At 40.1% G+C, this 24,437-nt stretch overlaps 2 protein-coding genes across 3 annotated transcripts; one reads left to right on the forward strand and one right to left on the reverse strand.

Annotated features, from left to right (window-relative positions):
* The first annotated feature begins 5,012 nt into the window (after positions 1-5,012).
* Positions 5,013-15,463, forward strand: zgc:195001 (uncharacterized protein LOC567531 homolog). Of its 2 annotated transcripts, XM_063472398.1 has the most exons (5): positions 5,013-5,132; positions 10,437-10,463; positions 10,574-10,636; positions 14,215-14,354; positions 14,748-15,463. In XM_063472398.1, exons 1-5 carry the CDS (start codon positions 5,078-5,080, stop codon positions 15,150-15,152), a joined length of 690 nt encoding a protein of 229 aa, XP_063328468.1. In that variant the 5' UTR covers positions 5,013-5,077; the 3' UTR covers positions 15,153-15,463. The 2 variants fall into 2 exon arrangements, with proteins under 2 accessions (XP_063328468.1, XP_063328469.1); XM_063472399.1 differs by lacking the exon at positions 10,437-10,463 and having other exon boundaries at positions 5,014-5,132.
* A 151-nt stretch (positions 15,464-15,614) lies between these two features.
* Positions 15,615-24,415, reverse strand: akt1s1 (AKT1 substrate 1 (proline-rich)). The gene is made up of 6 exons (XM_063472397.1): positions 24,286-24,415; positions 21,927-22,668; positions 21,567-21,834; positions 20,163-20,246; positions 19,902-20,077; positions 15,615-17,751 (listed from the first exon to the last, which is right to left on the reverse strand). Exons 2-6 carry the CDS (start codon positions 22,317-22,319, stop codon positions 17,614-17,616), a joined length of 1,059 nt encoding a protein of 352 aa, XP_063328467.1. The 5' UTR covers positions 22,320-22,668; positions 24,286-24,415; the 3' UTR covers positions 15,615-17,613.
* Between the last annotated feature and the right edge of the window lie 22 nt (positions 24,416-24,437).

Genomic DNA, 24,437 nt, shown 5'->3' on the forward strand with positions numbered 1-24,437 from the left:
ATATGACAAAAGTCATCTGTTTGTAAAGAGATCTGCTTCTGTCAGACAGCAGCAGAGCTTAGACTAGAGATGGTGATCAATCTGGGTTTTCATGTAACATCAGCTAAATGAGCCGAGACTAAACTTGTTTTGAAATGTTTCCTGCCACACAGTTTAAAAACCAGAACTACAGCTACACACTTACATAACTCACACACTAATAAATCCAGGGGGAAAGTCAGCAGGGGGTGTGATGTATGTCCCTGTACCAGGGAGCGGGGAGGGGGACCCTGACAGTGACACATTATTGTTGTGCTGATGTTTAGGAATGGAATCCAGTGTATTTGTGGTTACACTGAGAGTACAGTCTCAGAAAATGGGAACAGAGACATTACAAGAGAGTTCTGAAATTAAATCTAAAGAGAGTTCAGCAAAAGCAAGTCTGGGTTGGAAAAAAAAAACTTTTTTAAAACACTGTTTTTGGGGAAAAATGAGCAAACCTTTTAAGTAGTTTTTAATCACATTTGGCTGGTGATCTAAGATATGATGGTTGTTATTTTTAAATGTTGCTATGATGACTGAAATTAAACTCAGCAGACAGAGATTTAAAATAAGTATCCAAAGGCGAGATCCCAAATTCCTCAGAGTGGCACGATCTGTTTGTACCCTTGGAGTCTGCATCTTATTTAGAACAATTTAAACTGTGGTAAAGATTTTGAGTTTAAGTTAATGTAACATACAAAAATTACCCTTTTAGAAAAGTTGCAATTTTTTTTCATTTTATATAAATTCATTAACATTTTTAATGCAGTTTGTCTCTTTGCCAACCACTCAGAAGAAACGTACACATATTTATCCCAAAGTCCAGAAATTAGCGCTTGTATGTTTCAATACCATAAGACGCTAAAAGATGAATGACAGAAGTATTACTGTAGATAATATGATGGGAGAAAGCAGCAGGGTGAGGAGAACAGAGGAGATCTCAAGCAGGCTGCTTGTACTGCAGCATGTTGCTCACAAATATCTCTGTGTTGGGGGAGCACCAATGTCAGCATGTCACTATGTGAGGAAGGACGCCCCAACCTTCTTTCACCATGTGATTTATGAGCAGTTATGAGTTTTATGTTGTGCCCAAACTTTGACGACCCAGTTGATTTTGGCCTGTCATTTTCACACTGTAAATCTGGGCACTCTAAACATGCAAGCGTGGAAACCCGGTAGAAGCTCTGTGCCATGCTGCCATGTTATTTTTAACCTCCTTTTCTCTTGTTTTGAAAACCGATGTCCAGTATGTCCAGACGACTTGTCTTTCTTTTTATAGTTATATTATTGTATAGTTTTTTATAATGTGCTAAGTACGTGTGCACTTTTACTGAGCTGTTTTTAGTCTCATTATACTGTGTATAATGACAATAAAGGTTTTAATTCTTGTTTTGTGGCTAGCCAGGCAGTTAGGCTCTGTACCACAAAGCAAGACTGACATACCCAGGATCGCTGACTTCACTTGTCTTAATGTGATGGTTTGTAATGGTTTATCAATCTAGCTATGACTGCATTCGCATGAATGAGGCAGCATTTGATTAACCACAAAAGAGTAATCAAATAAAGAAGTTTAGCCCATTAGAAACCAGAACTCTAACATTTAACAGAGTATCAATGTTCCGTCAGTGCGATGCAGGATCTGATGGATTCTAATTGTTATTCCGTTAAAATAATATCTAATCGTGCATGAGATGGTATTCTCTCAGCTACAGCTCCAGTGGTGTTTGATGATCTAAGAGTACAGATTAAATATAAAAACTTCTAAAAAATTAAAACAGACTTATAAGCTGTGCTTCTTGTTTTGGCCTTGAAGACCCTGTCCACCCTATCTGTTCCCTCCTTTTGGTTGTTTGGCCTCTTTATTTATTTTCCGATAATTATCACTCTGTAAATAAATGTTGAGTTCAGGAAGTTGTAATTTTTAATCCCAAAAGAAATATTTTTGATATGATTTACTTGAATGAATATTTCACAAATTGATCGTATATGTGTCGTGACCCTGAAGAAGGTTCCTGATCCCCTTGTTGGGTCAGTATATGAAGTAAAATAGTCAAATCCTAGAGACACATTAATGCTCTGCTGTCTTTGTTCTTTCTCACATCTTTCACTTTTGCTATATTTAATTATATATATTCAATAACAGATTTAGATTGTGTACCTTTTGCATAAAAATGCGACTATGTTACTTATTTCTTCTCATTAAGTAGATTTAAATTGTTGCTTTGATCGTTTTCATGAAGCAAAAGACCTGAAACATTTCTTTTTGTCACTGATTGACAGTAAATTTAAAAAACAAACAAACATGCAGTTGTTTCAGACCCTTCTGTCAGTCTGGGATAAACACTCTTCATAGCATACATACTGAGAGCCAAATACTGTAAATGTGGACAAAACACTGAGAGGCCAGCACCTGCCTCGTCAATCACAGAAGAGCTAAGAAAACTACAAGGGGAAATCTTCACAGTCCCGGAAAAGCATCCCAGCAGGCCTCCACAGATTACGGTCTCACACTCAATGAATCCCCTGCGACCAATTGTGCTATACATTTCACCACAGCCCCATCATTATAACATGCAATGAAGTAACATGATCAGACACTTAACAGCCAGGTTTGGGGGGGGGGGGTAAAGTGCACTGGAATATTACATAGTGATTGCTGAGTGTATAATGTAGCACCCCTAAACACACATAGACCAAAGGTCATGGTACAATACTGGTTAGACCGCTCACTGACAGCAGTAAGCAGCAGGTGCTGAAATTTGCTTTCATGGCTTACAGTGTGTATGTAGTATCACAGGAACCATCGCTAAGCTGCGACTTGCGCCTCGTTAAAATTCCTCTTGTAATAACAGTGAGACGGAGTTATTTCCTCTTTGACTGTAATTATCAGGATGTGCCAATAAATTCAATACTAAAATGTTGCTTACACTTTAGTGTGCTGTAGAGTAGTTATAAGTAAAAAAAAAAAAAAAAAAAAATGTTCCTTTTACCAAACATTATTTCCCCAAAAATTGTATATTATTAAAAAAAAAACTTTGGGGTTGTTAACGTTGTTTTCCACATAAAGTTAAATATTTCAGGCTTTTGTTATTTTAATTTGAAGAATTATAATAAAATCAGACCTCTCCCTCACCATGTGGTCTGGGCTCCGTCACCATGGATTGTTGCATTGCTTTGAATGTTTTCCATCCACTGAATGTGTGTTATCGTTGGTAATCAGGCCCATAGACAGAAGTCCAGGTTGCTTTGATAGCAACCCTCAGCTCATGTGTATTTTTGGGTCGCGTGTTCCTCATCTTCCTGTTGACAATAGCCCGTAGATTCCATGTCAGGTCAGGCATGTGTGCTGGCCAGTCAAGCTACAGTAATAACATGGTCAGCAAGCCATTTGGTAGTAGCTTTGGCACTGTGTGCTAAGTCTTGCTAGAAAAAGAAATTGGCATCTCCATAAAGCTTGTCAGCACATGGAAACCTGAAGGGCTCTAAAATTGGTTGCATTGATTTTGGACTTGATAAAACCACCAACCAACCACCATCAACACCAGCAGATGATATGGCTGCAGATGTTGCAGAGCCTTCTCAGATGATGGAAACTTCACCCTGGACTTCAGACATAGCGGATTCAGGGCCTCCCTACTTTCAATCTGTTTCTTTGGACCAATGATTAAGGTCCAGTTCTTTTTCTCCTTCCCCCAGGTAAGATGCTTCTGGATCAGGAGTGGGTTGATATTAGGACAGAACCTTTAAAAGGATGCCTGTGCATGGTGTTTACAACAGTATAAACATATAACTCCACAATACTGTAAAAATGTGTTTTATCTTCAAACACAAAACTTGCAGTACACTCACTATACTAACTATAAATGTATGCTAATGTTATATTTAATTATTTAATATAACTGACAGGAAATGTGAGTAAACTCTGGACAAACAGACTAATTAGAAATTAGAAATTGCTATTTACAAGCTTGAAGTGCAGCAGCATTTTGATAAACTTTGCTCCAAGTTCTTTGCCATGTGCGCTCGAAGCAACTGCAGATAGATGAGCTTTTTGGGTTGACGACAGCTCCCCGGTGGGTAGACATCTCCCACCCTCTGTACAGAAAATAACCCCCTATAGCTTGTGTTAGTCAGTTTAAGCTGCAGTTTAAAAAGTCAGTCAAAGTTCATCGTGTTGCTGAGGTGACAGGACGAGTCCCGTATTTGCAAAGGGTCACCACAGTGTATGGATCTACATATGTGACTTGGCACCGATTTTTACACCAGATGCTTCCTGATGCAGCCCTTACAGGGATTTGTGTCTCCTCCTGCTCTTTCATGTATTAAGCAGATATGCTAATGACTCCTCTATGATGCGACTACAAGGCTAAGCACTGATATGCCCTGTAGATGTGAGCATATGCCAATTAGCCAAAACATTAACAGGTTGCATGAATAGCACTGAGTTTCATGTTGAAATGCAATGTTCTGGCAGAAAACTGTACGTTTCCAAATTCATCTTGATGTGGTTTTGACATGTTGACCTCACCGCCACCCTCCTACCATGGCAATGACACTCCCCAAAGGCAGTGGCTTCTGCCAGAAAACAAACACAACAAAGTAGCAAAGATTTCGAGTTCCAAACCTTCCAAATCCAATAGATTAACAGAAGCCACATGAGGCAATCCACAGCACACAAAGGATCTGCTGCCAACGTCCCTGTTTGTCTACATGCATGACACAAAGAAGTTTGGGCACATTGCTATATTTTCCCCCCATTCTTTAAACTAGACACTTAAATTTCTCAGTGCTAAATGTTATGTAAGCTCTGGGGTTTACCTCGTGCATGTGCTCAGTCCATGTGTACGCAGATAAGCTTGCATACTTGGGATGTATTTGCTCATCTCCATCAAGCGATCCCAAGAAAGGATCAGGAGTTTCAAGTAACAGGACCATCCCTTTGGATGGCCGGTACATCCAACCCAAACTCATGTACCTCCCCTCTCTACTGATTTGGAAGTTAATAAGAGTGACACTCCGGAGATGCACAGGCACTGTCACAGGACGTCCCCGATTGATGCCAAACTGCGCCGTGAGCAACACGAGAATCATGCCCGTACCCAGGAAAGCAGGTAAGAAATCAATCTCACCTGAGTCTTTATGAGCATTGTGTCTTCAATATGTCTTTCATGACATTTGAACTGTTGTAGTCAATATTCTAAAGCACGAGTACATTATACTGTGATGCATTTAATGACAAATACGGCAGTTCAAATGTTTGACTTTCAAATGTAATGTGACCCAAATGTTTTTGTTTGATTGGTTTTTTGTGTATTTTAAATTAAGGTGGCTCAGGAGGTAAAGCAGGTCATCTGCTAATCGTAAAGTTGGCGGTCTGGTCTTTGGCTGCAGCAGTCTGCATGCCAAATTATCCTTGATACTGAAGCCTGGGCTGCTCAGTGTGAATGTTAGATAGAAAGCACGTAGGCACAGAAAAAAGTGCTTTTGTGAATGAGAAAAAAGCATTATCTAAGAACCAGTTCATTTACCATTCCTTATGGACTTTAAGGCCCTTTTCTCCACCCTGTGTCTGTGGGTTGTCAGATTTAATCCCACATTGCTGATTCTACACTGGCCATGGGTGACAGATAGCCATAGATCTAATATAGCCATTATTCCCTTTAATATTTCTCTCACTCTGATTTTCTCTCTTTGTGCAATGTCATCTGTGCAACTGCCCAAATTTCCAATCATCTAGATTGCATCAGTCATCCTGCAATAACCACAGCGCCCAGTGATGTATCACGCTGTATCATTTTATTACCCAGTTCAAATCATGACACTGCTTGAGAGGGTAAAAATTTTAATTACAGTCTGTCACAGTGTGTTATTACTGATTTATTATGTGTTTTATATGTTGTTTATTTGACGTTGTTAAGTTACCTCACGCTGACCATCCCTGGACGTTAGATGGGAGCCAAATATCCTTCCTCACCTTGGATTGTGCCAGTTTGTTGTGGTCCATTAATCATGTCAACAAAGAGCCTCTCGCCGGGTGGTGGTCGTTTCTTCTTCTCTAATTCCCATCAATGTCACAGCCTCGCCTGCAGTTTCAGTGCTCATATTTCTGTCTGTCTTTCTTGTTTCTGTCCCCAAGCAACGTGACACACCTGTCCAAACACGCCCACGTTGCTTCATTTTCTGTCTCGTGCTAGAGGAAGATATTTCATATAGATTCTCCATTTCCTACCTGCTTCTTATGGATTTTTTCAGTGTTTCCAATTCCATAATAGCTTACATAACCCAAATCACCCGCTCTCCCTCCTTCTACATCCTCAATTGTTGCTAATCCCTCCTCTGGCTGCCACAGTAATGAAGTGTGAAATGCTGCACAGTAATTCAAGGACCAAAATGCAAAAGCTCATCTTGGTGTTATTTATGGCTGTTTGATTTTGCCTTTATGTAACATACAGCACCCGCGGCTTCTGCAGTTTGTCGTCTCCTGGAGGAATTAGTACCATTAAAAGTTTAATTTGTCACCATAAAGTACATGAATGCAAGCGTAATGTGGCAAATCTAACTAACTAATGTGATTAGCTAATCTTTGATGCATAAAAATACTCTAAACATAATTAAATAATTCAAAATGGAAATTTGTTATGGGAGCCTACAGGAGCCCATAAACGAGGCCCTCTTCTACTTGTATTAGCCCTTCAAAAAGGCCTTTTCCTTCTGAGTGTACTTTATGTTCTTTCAATCTCCATCTCACATGTGCCCTCGTCACCCATAGGGCTTCTAGCCAGGAAGTTTTGACACTTGACAGGAACTAGAGGGATGATCCTGGATCTCCCTCCACCTCATCTCACTATCTTCTGATCTTGCTGTCTCAGTGGGATGCTCTGAACCCGATCTGTGCAGATAGCTCTGTCCCACTGAGAGAGGAATCTGGGGAGGGGGTGAAAAAAGAGGTTTACCTCGTGACACTCCAAAACAAACACTTCTTGTGAAACACTGGGAGAGTCGCCGTTGACCTTTCCAGCTGGACTGAGCTGAGCTCGAGCGCTCTTGGGGAGGGCACCAGAGTTTTAAGTAAAATCTTTCAGGGAATCTTTCTCGTTTTAAAACGGTCAACTTGCTGAAACACCTCCTGAGAAATGGCTTCCTCCAGATATCCATCCATTACAACCTGCAGCTTAATCATTAGCCGTCCCTTTTATGGCCTCACTGCCCTTAAATATTTTTATGCCACACACCTCACTCTGTTCCCTCCATGTCTCTATTGCTGTTGTGTCATGTCATCAATCTTCTGGGGAATCTGTTTATCCCAGCGGGGCTTTCTTGTTCATCCTGCTGAGTGTAGACAGGAATCCAGAGAGGTTTAACCTTCACGGTGCAGCCAGAGATCTGGAATATTTCCAGTAACCCAACTTACTTACTGCTGGCTTGATATCTTGATATCCAAGGTTATCTGAGATGTTCAATTTATTCCCTTCAGACAGTTGCCAGGGACATCATATTTGGAGATGAATTTAATGACTGTTGGCCATTTCTTCGAAGGTCCCTTTTTAATCTGTCCAATAGCAATTCCAGTAAAAATCAGAATGAAGGCTTTTCTTGTATCGTGTCCCCATCCCACCTGCTGTGTTCCTTTCTGAAAGAGCTCAAAGGAGGAGGGGAAAAAAGACCGATGAAGTGATCTGTCACCAGCGACTTTCTGCTCCCACAGTTTCCAATGATGACTTCATGACCTTCACGATATCCTGCTTTGTCCTGCCAAATCTCTGTCTGCCCCATCCATCAATGGTGCAGCATTATGCGCACGCATCAGTCTATTAAAACGTTTGAGCTTGTGCATTGTAAACTGGCAGGCTTGCTGCTGAAGTCAATCATGACATGTGGACAATATCCAAACTCAAACCTTGTCTGTAACTGAATCCTACTACTCAGTAGGGTTTAATTAATATGTCTGCATGCCCAGCCAATTATCAAATTCTCTGGTCTTAGTGATGTTGGTCGGTTAATTGTTCTTGGCGTAATGAGCTCCTGCAAAACAATACCTCAGCATATATTTAGGTTTTAATTAAAGCATCCAGTGACACACATTACTTTACCCATCTGAGGAAAAGCCAACACATTTAAAGTTGGCCCACTCCTCTTCTGGAAACCCTACCCTACCCTACCCTACCTCGGTGCATTAGCCACAGTTAAGAGAACTGCAAGCCAACACATTTCAGAGAAAGCAATGCCACCCCTTCAATTATATCTGATGTTTGCAGATGTTATGCCAGGCCATCATTTGTCCTTCTGGTTGTCACGCTGCTGGCATCCTCCCCAGTGGAGGGTCACGCAGGTCGGAGAGGTAAAGTTTCCTCAGGCTCAGATGTGTGTCGGATTCTCCTCTTCAAACATAGGGAAACCCCTAAGGGCTCAGAAGTCACCTTTCTAAAGACGCGGGATCCAGTGCATTTGCATTCCTGTTAATAATCTAAACTACACACAGGATAACCATTATAATCAAAAACAGCTTTAAAGAGTTTGTAGTTTGTCCCATTAAACAATCTATACAACAAAAGAGAAAAAAAAAAGAAAAACATAAGGACAATGATTAAAAAAAACAATAAATATAAAAATCAACTAAACCTGAAGATATATAAAATCAAAGTGAACATGTATAAAGCTGAAGCATGAATTTATTCGCCTTATCCTGTCAAGTTTATGTCCTTCCTCTGTTTAGGCTTCCAAAATGAGCTAATGCTATTAAAGAAGAAATTACCACTACAAATTCATGTTCAAAACATCTTTGTATTGTGTTTAAGAGATAGTAACTGACTGAAGGTTAACTCAGCCAGGCTGTACTTTCATATGATAGCAGTTTGTACCACAAGATGATGCAGCAAGTCAGTGTCACATTTATTTAAACAGGCAAAAGAACAAATTCCTGTACAGTGGTGGTGTGGGAAAATGCTGCCCCCTGGTGGTAAAACCTTTAGTTAAAATTGGCAGACGGGAACTACAAACAGTACCTTTAACAAATAAAGTTTACAGGTATATGAGGATTTTTATAAAACAGGATGCACTGTCGCTGCGTAAAACACCCAACAAATATTTAAAGGAGTTAAAATCAACTAATCAAATTACGTCATATTACTGAAGTTAAAAATACTCCTGCACTGGATGCTTTTATTTTCTTACATCATTTTTAATTCAAGACTTTTTATGAAGCCTACAACTGGGACTGAATAAGTATACAACAATGTAAAAGTAATGTAATTCTGGCCATTCAACAGATATTATACAGCTTTAATAAAAGCACAACTTTCAAATTAAGTTTTTATGTACTGACCCATACAAAGCTTCCATTCTGCAGGAAGTACTAGATCACTAAAAGCAACGACTTATACAATTATAATTGAACAATCAACCCTTAATCTACATGTCCTCAGCAAATGGCTAAGCCTTAAATCTTTACTATCATTTTTAGTGGAGATAAATGACAATCAGGGATTCGGTCATAATACTGCCATAAAACTATATTTCAGTCTGTTAGAATCTCTTATGGTATAAAAATGAGGGGAGGGAGAGCAGAGTTTAAGTAGGGTGAGGTTTAGTTTAATTAAATTGTCTTGATTTTTTCTTAAAAAGTGAAAGAAAGCATGTTTTATGACTTCTTCCCAAATAAATTTTCATAGCTTTGAACACAGTTATACCCTCCATATAGGACTTCAGAAAAACGAGCCTGTTCTGTCTCATTTTGTTAGACACAAATCAGATAAATACCGGGATGTAACAGTCTGGTGAATGAGCGTGAATTATAAAATAATCTAATCGTTTTCTGTGTGAAATCTGAGAGACGGTAACTTGACATACGCAGAGGCATGATTGATGACCGGACGGGCCGGTGAAGGATCACAGTTTTCTCCGAATGTCAGAAGACGCAATGACTCACAAACTGGAGGAAGAACAAACAGAGAGCCTGTGACACGACAAACACGCCCACAGCGGTGCGAAGGAAAAGCATCCCACAGAAAGTTTATTCTTAGAATCAGCTTCCTGTCATCAGCGGCCATGAACGGTGTTCCCAGCAAATGTATGCGGAGTCCCATACGTTGAAACCAGAACCTCGAAAAGCATGAGGGAACTCCATGAATCAGTGCTGAGCCGACATTTCACGCATACCCCTGTGTGATCTACAATGTGTTGAGAGCAGCAGGTGATTAACTGCAGCTGCAGTGCTGGCAGACACTATGAAGAAGGTGCAGCCTTTAGAGGAAGATGAAAAGGTTTAAAGTAACCGCCGCTGCCACCCTGGGTGTCGAGCTTTCAGCTTTTTGTCATATAAGCTCATGTGAGAAATCATGTCTGAGGACAGGCTGTAATTCCATATACAGTGTCTGTAGTAGACAGCAGTGAAATTATGCTCTCGTTTTCTTTTCCAGGGAGAAAAAACAGTAGTGCTACAGAAGGTAAAAACCAGCATGGAGTCCCGCTGTTGTGAAGGCTTTGCATGTGGATATCAATGCATTAAATTAAATCAATGTTTCATTATTTATCCACTCTTTCCTCCTCTTTTCAGTAACACTGCCACCATATGAGCCCAATATCCCCGAGCCAACCACCAGGGCCGACTTCATGAAATGTAAGGCTTTTTATTTTAAAATTAAGCTCCAGAGTAAAGAAAAAAAGATGAATAATTAATAATTAAGTAATGTCACGCCATGCTAATTTTTTTTTTTATTCAAAAGAATTATGGAGCAAACTTATTAAGATGATCAAAGATTAAAATAATAATGGTCAAAGTTTGTACTGCATAAAAAGGTTAATGAATAAAAATTTAGAAAGTAATCATGGTTTAAGACTTTGAGATATCTGGATCACTTAATACCAAATTCAATAAGTCTATTACACTTTTTAATATGTATTTAAAAGGTTATTACATGTGTCCCAGAACCAGTCACTAGCTACATTATTAAATAAATCTGTAACAGCATATTCACAAATGTTATATCCCACAGAAACAGCGCACCACTTAAACGTCAAATGATTCAAAGCTGCCTCATCACTTGCCAATAGTTGCTTCTAATGTTTATTATTATTATCATTATTATTATTATTATTATGATGCCTGTTTTTTTGGTTGTTGTTGTTGTTTGGGGGGATTTTTTTTTTTTAGACCAGGCTGACTGTTAAAATAGGGTCAGTAAATATTATTTACCCTGCTATACTCACTGCTCACACAGTAAGCAGCTGGTTCTGAGAAAGACTGTAGGGGAACACTCTGCAGGGGGCTGACTCTCATATAACCCAACTTTTTTTTTTTTTTTAAACTTTTCCAACCCTGAGATTCATTCACTCACATTGCTGAGTTAGATTACATAATCAGGTTACTGATGTTGTCAGCAAACATGTACTATAACATGATCCACATTGGAATAAATTATAAGTATAATACTGTATTTGCGCAGGTGTGTCCTCAAAGTGGGTGTCAGTCATACAGTGGGCCCACAGCATGCCTTGGTTTATCCTTTTTTCTTTTACTCAAATGGGACAATAATTTACAAAATAACTGTGCTGAATGAAATAAGACTTTAAAAAAATAGCGACTGAGACATTAAACTTTTCCCAGACATTTCTACACAAACCTCTTTCTGCAACCTTATATGATGCCCCTGCTGTCTGTTAGACAGAATAAAGGTTTATAGCACTGACTTTCTTTTTCAGACCCAGGAGTTAATCTTTACCAAACAAAGCTAGTAATGAGAAGCAATAATGAACGAAGGAAGGATACCGAGAAGGATGTTAAGGGTCATGAGGAGTTAAGAGAACTGGGAGTTCAGAGAATCTGACGGCACTGGCACTTCATGTTTGTTTGCTTGCTTGTTAAAGCATCAGCCTCAGCTTTAGCTGTTCTTCCTTAGGACCGACCTACATACACACAATCAAGCTGGTTCTACTTATACAGGTACCATGTAATTTATACAAAAAATAATCATTCTAATAAAACATTACTTATCTTCTAGTCCCGTTTACAAGATCAGGGTTATAAAGTTTTATAACCGGTCTTCTGTATATTACTTGTATTAACTTTTGGCCACATGAGCCTAATTTATATTGCAAATCAGATTTGATATGTTGGCTAAAATTCTAAAACAGTCTTCGATATAATACGTTTACATTCTTATCACGAGTGTTTTTGTGATTATACTCATCAACATATAGGCCGACATCTTTCTAGCAGTTGAGTTACTTGTTGGAAGCACCAGATCACACAGCAATAATCAAGCTGTGACAGAACTAATGCATTTAAAACCAGTTTTATAGCCTCTGGTGTCATTTTAAACCACTGACAGACCTCCACCTGTTTAACTTACAATATCATTGATCATCTAATGCACAGCTAATGTGGGTGATTTTACTCTGCAAGGTTGAAACTACAATGTCCCAAAAATGGATCCCAAAAACTGCCTCTTGAGTTCTTACCATGTTGTTTCATGTAGGCTGTATAAATGAGAACCACCTTCTGAAAAATATCACTTTAATACCAAGGACATTAAAGGAATGCCTGTCACACTGTCCACACACACTTGGGATGATCCAGTGTAATTACCGCCTTTTTTTTTTTTAAAGGCATTTTGTGGATAAAGTTAAATTAATTATGCTAAAAGGGTAAGGTGGGGTGGGTGGATAGGTAAGTAGGTAAACCTATGTTTGCAGTGTTCATAGTTCACCTGCCAGTTTAACGCAGCCTGTCATTGAAGGGTCACTTGTCACATTAATCAAGTCTTTCCTCAACTCTCGCGCCGAGTATCCCCAAAATGAGAGAATTTTTCACATTTACCCAGGTGTTATTAATTAATATAAACTACTAATACTCTCAATAACACACTGGATTTGACAGAGCTACATGGTAATTCACAATATTTCCCAAATCCTAATCACTACAGGAGCACTAACATGAAGGTTTTCTCTTATAAACAATCAAAAAACAGCTAAGTCAGCTATAAAAGCTTTTATGTAGAAACTCAATACAACAAAAATGTACACATGTTAGAAAATCTGTAATCACAGAAACAAAAAAGAAAAGTGAAAAAGCAGTGGAGGAAGTAAACTGCGCAGCAGTGCTCCTAAACTGACATCATGGTCAATGCGCTGCTTGCACAGTTTAACTCTGAAAAATAGACTTACAAGTATTGCACAGGGGTGGTACTGGGCTTTTCACTGAAACTGGGATGGAAGATCTTATGTGGCAGTTCAGGGAGTGCAAGAGACACCGCAAAACATCAGTGACAGAAAACTCTCGCTGGCTGTTCGGAACAAAACAGCAGGAAGCACATTCTTCTGTCAGATGAAACCAAGATAAATTTATTCGGCTCAGAAGGGGTCCAGCGTGTTTGGCAAGAACCTAGCCACGACTTTCACACTGAATGCATCACAGTGCTGACAGTGAAGCATCGAGGTGGTAGTTTGATGATATGAGGATATAAGAGTGCCAAAGGTTCTGGGGACATAGCATTTCTAGATACCCTTGGATGGACCAAAATACTTGCTGACAAGGTGACTTTAAGATTCCAGGAGCCTGTCAGAAGAGGAACGGTCCAAAACAAAACAGTTTCTATGTCATAAAAATATGACATTTAACATCTTTGGGTTACTTAACAGAAAAGTAAAACAAAGAGAAGCTGAACACAGTGGTCTATGAATAATGACAGAACACCTGTCTAGATGTTTGGTGAGAAGGCCTGAATCTGTTTTATTAAAGGCAAAAGTAGTATTCAAGTATTCATGCAAGTGATTTGAACTTGGGGCAAGTACATGCACAAGGATGTACTTACAATGACAAAATAATGTTTATGTAGTGGAGGAGGGAAAAGTACAATAATGTGGAATAAATGCAAAAATAGTTAATTAATATTACTATTTTAGGTTAGTGCCTCAATTAAATCCAAAGATATCAGTTAAACATACTTTAAGCCAAAAATCAAACAGAAAAGTTGCACATTAATACTCTGAAAACTGCAACAACAGAAATTTAAGATCAAGGTTTTTGTTTTCTTTCTCAAAAATCAAATTTCTGAGTTGGATTCAGTAGATCTCGAAACTTAGAAGTGCAATTTTAAAGTTGAAAGTCTTTAATTTTGGGTTACTCTGAAAGACAGCCACCAGTCCATCACCAGTCTCCCGGTCTTAGTTTGTATTTTTGCCCTCCCCTTTCCTCAGATTGGATCCCCCTCTCTTTCGATGACAAAACTGCAGAGAAACTGTTGTGGATTTCAGAGGGCGGCTCTAAGGTGGCTCGTACATCAGATGCAGTGTGCCCTTATCCCCAGAGACCTGAGAGATACGACCACTCACCACAGGTAAGCTTGGAGTTAATCATCATTCTGGGCATTATGGGAACAGGCTCGGGGGCCCATCAAAGAGACAGGAAGTAAAACTAACAGGAACCAGAACTTTAAACTTTTGGTCTTGTTGTTTTTTTCCCCTGTATGTGAAAATCAAAAATGACTAGAGTCTTCCAAGTTAATATCTTGATCTGACAACAACAATTAAGAATCCAAAGACAGTTTACTATCATTAAAGACAAGCAAATTTAAAGGTTCAGAAGTGCATCTACTGGAAAAAATTGATTAGGTGCATTACTTCATCAAATTGTCTGCAAATCAAATCAATAATTCTGCTCATCATTTAATTCTTGAAGCCATTTTTTTGTTGCTAGCTTAATTTCCTACTATGCCTTGTCTAACCTTTAGGTGCTGTGCAAGGAAGGGCTGCTGGGCCATCGAGGGTACTGGGAGGCGGACTACGGCGGCTGGGTGGTGATCGGGGTGGTCAGCGAGAGCTCACCCCGGAAGGTGCAGGACGGATCCTGCGGCATCGGAGAGAACAAAACCTCCTGGGGTGCTGGCTGGTCTGGCTCCTGCTATCAGATCTGGCACAATGCGGAGAACGTGGACATCCAGCTGCCCCTGTCCTCCACCATGGGCGTCTACGTCGACCAGCCCGCAGGCATCATAAAGTTCCTCTTGGTGGAGGGAGAGGGTGAGAAGGAGGTGCGGCTAATCCACAAATTCAAAGAAAACCTCCAGGAGAAGGTCTTCCCTGGATTCTGGGTTGGCACCAATTCATTCTGCCTTATTCGGAAAAAGGATCAGTGACACAGTAGAATAAGCAAATCGGGGAAAGGGGAGAGAGGGTCACATATCAATTTAAAAAGCAGGGGGAGATGGGGATCTTGTGATGTTTGGGGAACAAGTGCTGTAACCATTTCTGCTTTCTCTAGTGCATGAAGAAAGCTTATTGGTTTCAGACCATCCCCAGAGATGCCCAAATGTCGTACTAACGGGCATTTATCTGTGTTATTTAAACTTAGAAGAATGGGCATTTAATGGTATGTTTCAATCCAGCTGGGACTTTGCATGAGCTAGACTGCATGTTTTATTCAGTCTGGATGTTTTGTATGTGCCAAATGTAGTCAATAAACTCTCCTATTGTGTAATAACACTGAGCTCTTCTGTTACATCCGTGTGACCGCCGCCTAGCAGACTTAAACACAGAGCGCTGGTACACTCTAGAGGCCTTTTATAAGAATACACCTATAATGATACAGAAAGTCTTTTCTCTTGGTGTTGCTCCTTTATTTGAAACATAAAAGTAGTTAACGGAACATTTGTTTGTTTTTTTGAAATGTCAAAGATGGACATTTATCTTTTCAGATCCACTCTACTTCTCTTTCACCCTCTCTCACACAGTCTTCTCATTCATTCAATCTTTTCAACAACATATCAGGAGCAAAAAAAAAGAAAAAAAAAAAAGAGAAAAAACCCATCTCCTAAAAATCAGTATTGATTTACAATCATTCTATCAGTCAGTCATTCATTGGCAAAAGTAAAAGTAAAAATAGGCATGTTACGACGAGGTGCTGGTGTCCTCTGCTCTCTGCTCACATTATCTAAAGCCACAAGCTTCATATCAAGTCAACCACTGGTTTCTACCCCTTAGAAGGAATAGACTGGTTTCTTTTGGGGGCAACAGCAGGCCTCTTGGTCATCTTACCAGGTAAATGATGGGAGTACACAGAAGGAAAAAAAACAAATGTGGCAACTTTAGGCCTTGCAGTTAAATCTGACCTCATCAATGATTAATGACCAACAGATGCAAACGTTTTCTGCGTTTAAACCCACAGATCTGTGCGGATCTTATAGGATTTTTTCAGGGGAATGTTGGATTTATGTTTCTCCATAAAAGTTGAGATTCTTCCTGCAAGTTTTAAACTTTAAAAGGAACAATTTGGCTATTTACCTTCTTTGAAACATGAATGCCTTTGCAGGTATGAACTGAGAGCCAGAGATTAAATAGCACAGGGGCTGGCTCGCTCTGAAGTAGGAAAAACCACTCTTAAAAGTCACTGATTAACATGCATCTAATTTGTTTACGGCAACGATTTAAAGACAGTTTCGTGTGCATAGTAAAGTTACTGAGCACCACTACCTATTGCAAATCATTTAGACCCATGTTAGTTTCCTCCTGTAATTCTGAGGTGGAGGTAGGAACCAGTTTTAGCACCATATGCTGCCGAATTTGTGTAAAGAACTACAGAACCTCTTATAAAATTTACACCATATGTAAGGGTACAGTTTCACAGTACAACTTTAAACAGTTTCACTGTAATGCTGACAGTGAAAAGAAACACCCCTGAACACTCCTAAGCTGAAATTATGGCCAATGTATCCATTTTTCCTTGTTTGTTGACATTTGTAAAGCTAGAAATGCTGCACAGATGGGTGCTGCTGTGAAGGGCTGGATAAACTAGTTACAGGCCTAGATCCCTCTGTTGGTAAAGACACGGGATATAACATGTTAATTTTTAGCTTTGGTGGGGCTGATAGGTTGAACTGAGTCCATCTAGTTTCCGGTTTGCTTTCAGCTTTTCTGGTGTGCAAAGCTTTGCCAAACTGAGACGAGCTAAGCTAACAGTCTCCGGATTATGCCTCAACATTTAACAGACTTGAGAGTGGCATCGATTGCCAAAAAAAAGGTTTAACTATTAACTACCACATATTGCCTCATCTTCATAATAAAGCTAATACCACTCAAAGTTGGAACTTAAGCACAAAAGAAGCAGCATCTATGATGAAGCGGGTACAGGCAGCTCTTCCCCAAAGTCTCATCACTTCACAGGTAACCTGACCAAAAGGCAAACGTCCAAAAAACACCACGTACATGATTACACACCCTGTTTTAGTGACTTTTAGTTCAGTGCAGTGGGTCACTACACAAACATCTCGAGGTCCAATTGTAATGTAGTGTCGTGGAAGCTAGTATTGACGAAGTGGGAGGGGCAGGGGTAGTGTTGAAACGTTATTAGTGTTCATAACCACATTTCTTTAGGAAAGTTACTCCACAAAGCATGTGCCGTTAATTTTGGTTAGTGAGAAATAAATGGAGGTACTAGCTTTTACACTGTGTCACATACTGTACGTCACATTTGCCAGAAAATCCAGGGTTCCTCCTGTCACTCCTCTCCACATTTCCTCCTATCCCTTTATCACTCTCCCTCTTTGTACTTGCCTCACTCCCTTTCCTTCCCTCCCTACACCCTCTCCTTCCCCCCTTCACTCAGTGCTTGAGAGAGAAGTCCCCTGTGTTGAGACGGGGTCGAGGCAGGGCCCCAAACATTTCCGTCCCATCAGTGGCTCCAGGGGCCAGCAGAGCCTTCATACTGGCAGCGATGTGCTCCAGGTCAGCACAGCCCGACTAAGAGACAAACACACAGGGAAAACGAGGGGTTAACAAGGGATATGGACTGAAACTGATCAGTATCAAATATTGCCTTTTCATGTTCATTTCCTGTACATTTCTGGTGTTCGATTTTCCCAGCTCGACCGTAAACACTCTTTCTGTCAGTTGTGTTCAACAGTGCCGTCATGGCCATTAATGGGTGCAAATGAATAGCGTCTTTGTTTTAGTCTTCAGACAGCATGAAATATGTCAGGATGGACTGACACCAACGGGCATGAACGCTAAAAACAAAAGCCTGCTTAATTATCAAAATGTCATGACCCATTTCTTTTCAGGAGGTCTGTTTATCTATGCCCATCAAGCTGTTGGATCAGAGCATCTGAATTCTGTCTGCTCATTTTTTTCCAGAATTTATTTTCAGGACTAAAAAAAAAAAAATCTTTAAACTGTCTGTTCTTAAACAGATTATAACATTCGTGTTTAAACTACTGACCAGGCATTATGTCTGCATTCATTCTGAATCAGAAAACCTCATAATGACATTCTAACATTTGATACCATTAAAATTTGTTAGTTACAGATAGTACCACCAGATAAACCTCAGCTCAGCACTGAGTTTAACTCATAGTAAGTTATCCAACAATTAATTTAAAAAAAAAGTGAAATCTGAAATGAAACGAGATCAAACCATCAAAAAATAATGTGTGTTTATTATTGTTTAAACCTTTTTAAAAGCACCACATGACTGCACTAACTATTCACAGCTGTTAAAACATTTCAGTGCTACTTGAATGTACCACATCTACATATTCCTAATTATATCTCCCACTATCCCCAACATTTAAAGAAGAAGTTAGAACCAGTCTGAACCGTGCTGAACCGTATCAACCTACATAAGCACAACAAGACTAGCGCTGTAACTGTGCTGCTATATATTCAGCATATTCAAGATGAAGTAATGAAATACATTAAAATGACTCTTTTTAAGAACTGCAGCGCTTGCACTTTTGGTGCAGCTCACATGCAAAGAACACATATCACAAACAACCATAAACTGAGCAGCCACCATCTCCCGAACAGATAGCTCTGGTGTTTCAGCTCAAGCAAAGCAGGCATCAATCATCTGCACAGTTGAGAGTTTCTCATATCTGACCTCTAATTTGTTCCCCCTCCTTTCATTTATGGCAATGAACAGGGGTTGTAAAACACAACACTCTCTGTGCAGCTCCTATACATCACTCTTTGATGCATTATGCATTTACTTATGCAAACTATTATTTGTTTACGCATGACAGCGTGTGGATAGAGGCATGCCTGAGTTTGGCCCAGCAGAAACTCCACTTTTTCCTGGACTTGCTCTCCCAGCTGCCGTTCTGTACTACATAACTTAGATTATCTAGTAAGTTAAAGGTATCAGCCTCCAATGTATGATCCATCACACTAACTTAACATTACATGAGTGCAGACCATAGAGCTACAGTAGCAGACACCATCTGGCAAATTAAATTGTGGGGTGGCCTAGCATGTTATCTGTGATCGACACAGACGCACTACAAATAAATTCGTGAGAGCTGGTGAACGTTGTTGTGATGCGATTTGATAACATTAGCACACAGATTAGTTTGATAAGAGCAGATGTGAGGTCACTGACGGGCAATCAAAATGAAATGCATCATTAGATTTAATAAAACTGAATTCTCTTTGGATTCGAATGTTATTGGACTGTTATTCAGGATTATGTAAGTATATTAGTGGGTCTACTGCATACTTATTAAACTGTATAATGCTGAAATGCTTAAAAAAAACAAAAAACATTCAAAATGGTTGAAAATGAAACACTGCAGAAGGCACCCCTAATTCAACCTACAATCCAAATGTTTCTGCTGGTTTATACCCTAAACTATCACTTTGCGTTTTATGTAATGTTTTGGTCCCAGTAAGGATTCTAACAATTTTTCCAGTTACCCGATTGCTCAGTAGTCAGTGCTGCTGACCCCTTTTGACCTGAGTCTGTATGTAACCAACCATGGTGATCAACACTTAAGAGAAGTTAAGAGTTAAAACTAGTTAGTCTGAGCTGTAAACGACTGACTGGCTGCCCACCGATCTCCATGTGTGACACAGAAGGTCAGATCATTTGGCCTCAGTGTCCGAGATGTGCTCACCCGTTCTCCACTGTTGCTGTCTCCCTGAGCAGCTCTGCTTCCTCTGCAGCCCCACACAGGCACAGATACAGGCAGGGAGCGGGCCAACGCCATGGGATGGGACTGACGGGATGAGTACGCACCCTGACCCACAGCCATACCGCGTGATGGCGGAGGGGCATCCTCACTCAAGGAGCCTGAAACAAATTTAAAAATAAAGAAATTCAGCTCATGCACATATGTGTATGTGTACATATGATGCTCAGCATATTGAACGCTCACCATCCGTGCTCTCTTCCTCTCCATCAGATTCAAAGAACGGCTCACAGTCCCGAGAAACAGAGTCCTCATCCATAGAGAACACACCTGAAGCAGAAGGCATACTTTGAATTGGAATAAACACAACACATGCATTACAAATTGATTTCTCGTTTTCTTTTCCTAAATGTTTTTTGCACCCATTTCAACACCATCGAAATGTTTTAAAACTCTTTGTTTTAACATTTCTGTTTCAGAAAGTGAAAACGGAACGAATGAAGCGTTTTAATGATCAAAAAACTGAAACAACCTGAATAATGAGCAACCTCCTCATTATCTAAAGTGTGTGTGGCTGGAAAATATGGCCGGCTCATAAAAGCTCATAAAACTAGCAATTAAATAGTCCGAGGATGGAGAGTAATGGTGCCAGAGAGCCTGCAGGACTAAATGAGCAAATCACTACCAAGTCCCATGTAGATATTTTGGGTTTGCCCAGGGATTTTCCTTTTTTGGATGACAATTAGAGACGCATTGTAAAAATTAAAAAATGAATAATAATAATAACAATTATTATTATTATTATTATTATTATTATTATTATTATTATTATTTCACAAATGTCAAAGACCTCTCACACTGAAAGATTATCATGCATTATATCTGAGCATGGTTACGATACATTTGATAAATACTGGAAAGGATGCACTGAGTTTACTAAAACACAGGATATCAACAAAAACACCTCACACCAACTACTAAGCACGGTGGTGGAGGAATGATGAATGATGCTTGTTTTGCACCATCATTTGCGGGACATGGGCACCTTGCAGTCATTGAGTCAAGCATGAACTCCTCTGTCTACCCAAGTATTCTACAGTCAAATGTGGGTCCATCTGTCCAGCAGCTAAAAATAGCTGAAACTGGATCATGCAACAGGACAGTGATCTTAAGCACAACAGAAAATCTCCAACAGAATAGCTTGAAAAAACAAACAAACAAAAAAAGAACCAAGATTTCACAATGGCCCAGTCCAGACCTCAACCTCACTGAAATGCTGTGGAGGGACCTTAAGAGAGCTGTGCATAAATGAATGGCCACAAATACCATCTTTAGGCCTACAAAACATACTAGGTAAAGGCAACGTGTTGAATTTTTATTAAAATAATTCAGCACACATAAAGTCAAACTACAACTGAATATGTGTGGACGCTGACGTGGTTTTCATGTGTCCTTTTGTGAAATCGATTGTAGTTTAATAGAACTTATATGTGGGCATATGTATTATAATAATTAAGGTTTTTTTCTTAAATTAAAAAAAAACAAAAAAAAAAAAACAGAATACTTCAAGTCATCACATTTCCAGTGAGAACACAGTAAGAATCTGCATGGATCAGGGACACTGCAACAGATTACGGTATCGTTCCTCACCTGCACTTTCATTCCCATAGGGTCTCCTCTCATCCATGTCCTCTTCCTCTTCTTCATCCTCACCCTCTTCTTCTAAATCCTCAATCCCAGACCTCTGTCGACCTCGCTCGGCCTCCAACGCGCTCTTCTCACGTTCCCTCTCTCCGGTACCGTTCTGCCCGCCGCCCTGCCCGGTCACGGCTCCTGAGCTGTAGATCGACGGGTAGTTTTGGGAGTACAGTCTTCCATTAGGACTGACTCCTCCCACTACAACGTCACTTGTTAAGCTCTGCACCAACAACAGAGAATCAAACACATTACAGATGTGAACTTTCTGAATCAATACCGCAGTTTGCTATCTAAAGCAAACAGTTCACTCACCCCCCTGTTTCCAGGGTCAGAGGTCAAGTCAACCACTAGCTTGGTTCCTCCCTCTCCTCCAGCTTGGCGTGTGTGCTTTTGGGCTGTTAGCATGGTTGTGGAGTGCAGCACACCGATGTCATCCATGTAGCGACGCGCTGACTCAGCCAGAAATCCCTGACCCCATACATTATAAGAGAAATCGCACTCCCTCGAAAAGGCACTGCCGCTCTCCCGCTTCCTCCCCACTTCTCCTTCTCCAGTCACCGACCGGAACTTCTTACAGGCTGTGAGTATGGCCAGGTCGCAGCCAGACTTTTGGCAATACACTTCTGCTGCAGAAAGTAGTGCCAGCCAGCTCTCTTTGTGGTTGTCTGGGATTTCGAGCTCGGATGACTGCGTGATGGAGGCCATAATGGTGCTAAATGCTGTTTACAGATTTCTTTGATGAGCTGATTTGATGAGACAACTGAGTAATACTAAGAAGTGATGAAGAGCTTTGAGGACTTGGGGGCACCAAACTTAACAAAATACTGACTTTGGTAGCTGTGGCGTGTCTGACTTTGCTCAAATGGCTGAAAACTTACAGTTACTCACTTGCTGGTGTATGGATAGTTTTTGCACTGATGAAGATGAAGGGGAAGGGTAGGACCTGTTAGGCAGAGAGGCACTGGGTGACTTTGAGATATGACATACAAGGTGGTGTCCTTACACACTGGAGAGCCAGGGGAGAGAAGAGGTGTTGTCAAGTTGCTGGTGATACCTAAAAAAATAGAAATAAATAGAGTTAGGTTAAATCACTGCTGTTTTTTTTTCATGTGAACAATAAACACAAAAAAGTTGGAAGAACTTAAAAAAAAAATGCAGACAACTGATTGGCTCAATTTGTGAATTTGTGACTTCTCAAAGAACATTACAAAAAGACTTAAAAGTTCTTCAAGCACAATCCAAGACTTTAAACTGAGATCATAGTGGAATTGCCTCTAATTACATTGAACATCTGATGTTTAATGACAATTAAAGGATTCCAATTATACTTTAACCCCTTTAACAGCCACCACCAAATAACGTAGGGGTTGAAAGAGTTGCATATTAGGCAACAGCCACCTAACACAGGACCCTGGAAAGATTACCTAAAATTCACCTTTGGTATTTTTCCACTGGATTGTAAGAAAATACATAAATCATACAGAGTACCAGTGCTTGTTCCTGTTACTGCATGTCACAGACATTAAAAACAGACTGATTTTGCAGGGGTTAGATGGGAACATTTCTCACGATTCACTAATTTTATATGGGTTTAGCTCCATAGTGTAGTGATTAACACATTCACTTGGCAAGCAAATGGTCAGTGGTTTCACTCTAGCCCGAAATACAAATCCCTTTGAGATATCAGCAAGAAAGGAAAACTCTTCCATATCAAAATAAGTGGTGATGCCATTTACAAGTACCTGTAAACTCCATAAAAAGGGAAAGATGACAACCTAACCCTACCCCAACTCACTAGGTGGATGTGAAGAGGTTAACTGGGGTTTAGTCAACCTAGAAAACACACCCAAGTCAATCACAGAAAGTTGATTCTGGACGTAGTTTTTTCAGACAGAAAAAGTCACTTGTCTGGTGTACACAAGTCAACATGTGAGTCTCACAAGGAATGTAGCAAAATAAAAACCCAAAAAACCCCCAAAACTTGTTGATCTATGGATGTACCCCTACTGGCACCCAAAGATGGTCCCCAGACATTACAGCAGCTGAAATAACATACCTTAGCTTCCCTTTATGCTTACACGAAGTTGTAACAATTGCATTCAAATAAACTGTTGTATATTTGTTCTTCGTGTGATCAACCCCAAACCTTCAACCTGCGTAGTTTATTTTATTAAGTTAAATATAATAAAATGCCATCCTAATGCCTTCCACACTGTTGCATGCAAACACGCTCTCTGACCCACATTTGGTTTTATGGGACCTGGTCTAATTTAGGTGTGTGCAGGTTAACGTGTAAACCTGCATGAATTAGTCTGACTGTCGCAGCCCCCACCAGTTCTGTGGGCTGCATGACACCTACCGATGCTAACTACTGTAGCTACTGCACCGCTTTCAAACCACTCTGCTCGCTCCTGCTTCCATTTGCTGCCACCTCTGCACTGATTTATGTCTCATTTCTGAACTGCACGCTGTGGGCATTACTGCACGGTTGCCACCACTGCTGCTGCTGTTGTTGTTGCTGTTGTTGTTGTTGTCGCTGATCTTGTTGTTTAATCAGTGTTGTGTGCAACCTCCTCATGATGGAAGCACACTTCACCTCCATTTTCGGGCTTTAGTAGGAGTCAAGATTTGGAAAGATAAATTACAAAAACGAGGTGAGACCTTCACCTACCTTGTCAGTTTCTTTCTTCCACGCTGCCAGATGTTTATCGACCTTAAAGTTGTTTGAATCTTTCGTACTGTGCCTTCTACCACGGTTTCTCTCCCCTTGCTAGGCTCGACACCAGCGAGAGCAAGCTAGCAAGGATTAATAAGGCCTTTTCC

Source organism: Pelmatolapia mariae, linkage group LG4, assembly GCF_036321145.2.
Source record: "Pelmatolapia mariae isolate MD_Pm_ZW linkage group LG4, Pm_UMD_F_2, whole genome shotgun sequence".
NCBI classification, from domain to species: Eukaryota; Metazoa; Chordata; class Actinopteri; order Cichliformes; family Cichlidae; genus Pelmatolapia; species Pelmatolapia mariae.

What these genes read in the sequence shown, in the direction of transcription:
- zgc:195001 (XM_063472398.1), top strand. Translation starts at nt 5,078, where the DNA reads ATGCCAAACTGCGCCGTGAGCAACACGAGAATCATGCCCGTACCCAGG. An exon ending in AAACAGTAGTGCTACAGAAG is followed by an intron (nt 10,464 to 10,573) that starts GTAAAAACCAGC and finishes TCCTCTTTTCAG; the next exon opens with TAACACTGCCACCATATGAG. An exon ending in GATACGACCACTCACCACAG is followed by an intron (nt 14,355 to 14,747) that starts GTAAGCTTGGAG and finishes TCTAACCTTTAG; the next exon opens with GTGCTGTGCAAGGAAGGGCT.
- akt1s1 (XM_063472397.1), bottom strand. Translation starts at nt 22,319, where the DNA reads ATGGCCTCCATCACGCAGTCATCCGAGCTCGAAATCCCAGACAACCAC. An exon ending in CTGACCCTGGAAACAGGGGG is followed by an intron (nt 21,835 to 21,926) that starts GTGAGTGAACTG and finishes TTGTTGGTGCAG; the next exon opens with AGCTTAACAAGTGACGTTGT. An exon ending in ACAGCAACAGTGGAGAACGG is followed by an intron (nt 17,752 to 19,901) that starts GTGAGCACATCT and finishes TTTGTCTCTTAG; the next exon opens with TCGGGCTGTGCTGACCTGGA.